The sequence below is a fragment of the Cryptotermes secundus genome, unplaced genomic scaffold (assembly GCF_002891405.2).
Source record: "Cryptotermes secundus unplaced genomic scaffold, Csec_1.0 scaffold218, whole genome shotgun sequence".
Taxonomy (NCBI): Eukaryota; Metazoa; Arthropoda; class Insecta; order Blattodea; family Kalotermitidae; genus Cryptotermes; species Cryptotermes secundus.
The window spans coordinates 200,486-202,563 of NW_019733320.1; the positions used below are offsets into that span (position 1 = coordinate 200,486).

General features: G+C 42.9%; 1 protein-coding gene across 1 annotated transcript in view; it reads right to left on the reverse strand.

Moving 5' to 3' along the window:
• LOC111867911 (E3 ubiquitin-protein ligase HERC2) overlaps positions 1-2,078 on the reverse strand; it is a 126,577-nt gene that overhangs the window by 113,743 nt on the left and 10,756 nt on the right. The window contains exons 9-10 of the mRNA XM_023858132.2: positions 734-880; positions 101-298 (exon numbers count right to left, since the gene is read on the reverse strand). Coding sequence (XP_023713900.1) covers positions 101-298; positions 734-880 — 345 coding nt within the window. The remainder of the gene's footprint in view (positions 1-100; positions 299-733; positions 881-2,078) is intronic.

The following is a 2,078-nucleotide window of genomic DNA, read 5'->3' on the forward strand; positions in this document are numbered from 1 at the left end:
TGAATATGTTTGCCTTATCAGATATTTCCTCTGCATAACAAACACATACTTCTGTAATTGATTTCCTATATTTCAATTTAATCCTGGAAATGAATCTTACCTGTGTTTCTGAACTGTAGTATACTGTGAAAACTTTCCCAGCATTAGTAAGGATGAGCAGACATCTTTCTGCACAAGCTATCTGAGCAACACCAAGTTCTCCAATAGCCTCACAGTACTGAGGCATCATCCCTGAATCTGTGCAGCTGCTCCAGGCCAACCAACCCCATGCCAACACTTCCTGGTACTGCCCCATATTCTGCACCCCCAACAGACACACAGGTGAAGATAATATAATTTCTAAATCTGAGGTTCTCAGGGCAGTGACTATAAATGGCACTACCTTCTGTGACGTGACATCATGCAATCTGGTAGAATCTCTTCATTTTATTCCATCATCACAATAGGGAGTATGCTGTGTCCATACTACTGTGGTGACAGAATATAAAAAGAAATTTCACACACACAATATGACACTAAGATATAATATTTCCAGTCTGGAAGAAGTTTATCAATATTTTTGAGGAACATCAGCAAACCTCTACCAGACTGTACAGCATTACATCCCAGTAGATGCTACTTCTTGTAACATAATTTGTAAACATAATATTTTATAGCAAAAGTAACATTTCATGTGAAACAACACTGCTCATACCTTAGAACCTTTAAGACCCTCTGAGCTGAAGTAACTCACCTTAGTGAAGTTTGCTGGAGGGGTGTGAGGGGAAGCTAACCTATCCAAGTGTGACATGATGACCACAGCGGCCTGCTTCAAATCAACAGCCACACTATCATTGTCTGGCAACTGCAAATACCTCAAGAAACACTCAGTTGGGCTAACCTGCAATAAGTATGGAGTAAAACAAGTTTTCAGTAATCTTACACAGTATTTCTCAAAGTGGTCACAGTAGCTGAGCAGTCTAAGGCATGCACTGTCTTCGCTTGCTTGGAAGCCAGGATCGTGGGTTCAAATGCCACTCAGGGCATATATCTGTGTGTGTGCGTGTGTGTGTGTGTGTGGGCATATGTGTGCGTGCATTTCCCTGTGTTTGAATACAGGTAGAGACCTTGCGACGGGCTGATCACCCGCCCAAGGAGTCCTACCAAATGTCTAAGATCTAGTAAACCCAAGTGAAACGGAAGAGTTTCATGGAGGCAGGCCAAGGCCCAAATTGGGGCTATAGCACAAATGGAAAAATTTTCCAACTGACTCTGTAACCAGAGTAGAATTTTTGTGTTACGAACTATCTGAGGTTGTTCAAATCCAGATCCACACCTTTTCTGCTGTACCACGAACTTGTGGCATGTGTATCAGAGACAAAGTTAATTGAACAGTGGCATTGCTCAGCTAGTAGCACTCTTCATTTGTATTCTAGACATAATAAATTGGATAACCTCAGGGTTTTAGAATTATCTTCTGTTGCTGAGGTAGTACCAGCAAAAAGATTACTTCCTGGCACATCTTCCTTGTTTCATCACTTGCAGCCATCCTGCTATTCAAGAGAAAAATGGTGGTAAAATTAAGTGAAGCCAAGCGCCATAAAATGAAGGTAACAAATTTCACCCAAAACTCTGCTACCTATCTACCACACTACAAGGCATATCCCAGAAGACTATACAAGGTATGTCCCAAAAGTCATGAAATATATTTCTTTCCCGTGTTCCTACTGGTCGGAGAGTGCTGGAACCAGATGGGTTAGGGGGAGGAGGCCTTTAGCTTCATAGCACGCCCAAGGTCAGTCTGCTCGAGCTTCGGAGGTGTCAGTATCGCTGATTTAATGCATCTGTGTTTTGTGACCACGTCACGGCGCGTGATGGCGGATACTTTCGAACAACATTGGGCCGTCAAGTTCTGCATGAAGCTCAACAAAAAAGCTACCAAAACTCACGAACTGCTTAAGCAAGCCTACGGGGAGTCTTCTCTATCATATGTGCAAGTTACAAGGTGGGTGAAGAAGTTTAAGGAGGGCCAGGAAGGAGTGGAAGATGACCCCCGCTCTGGACGGCCATCAACAAGCCAAACTGATGAAAATGTGACT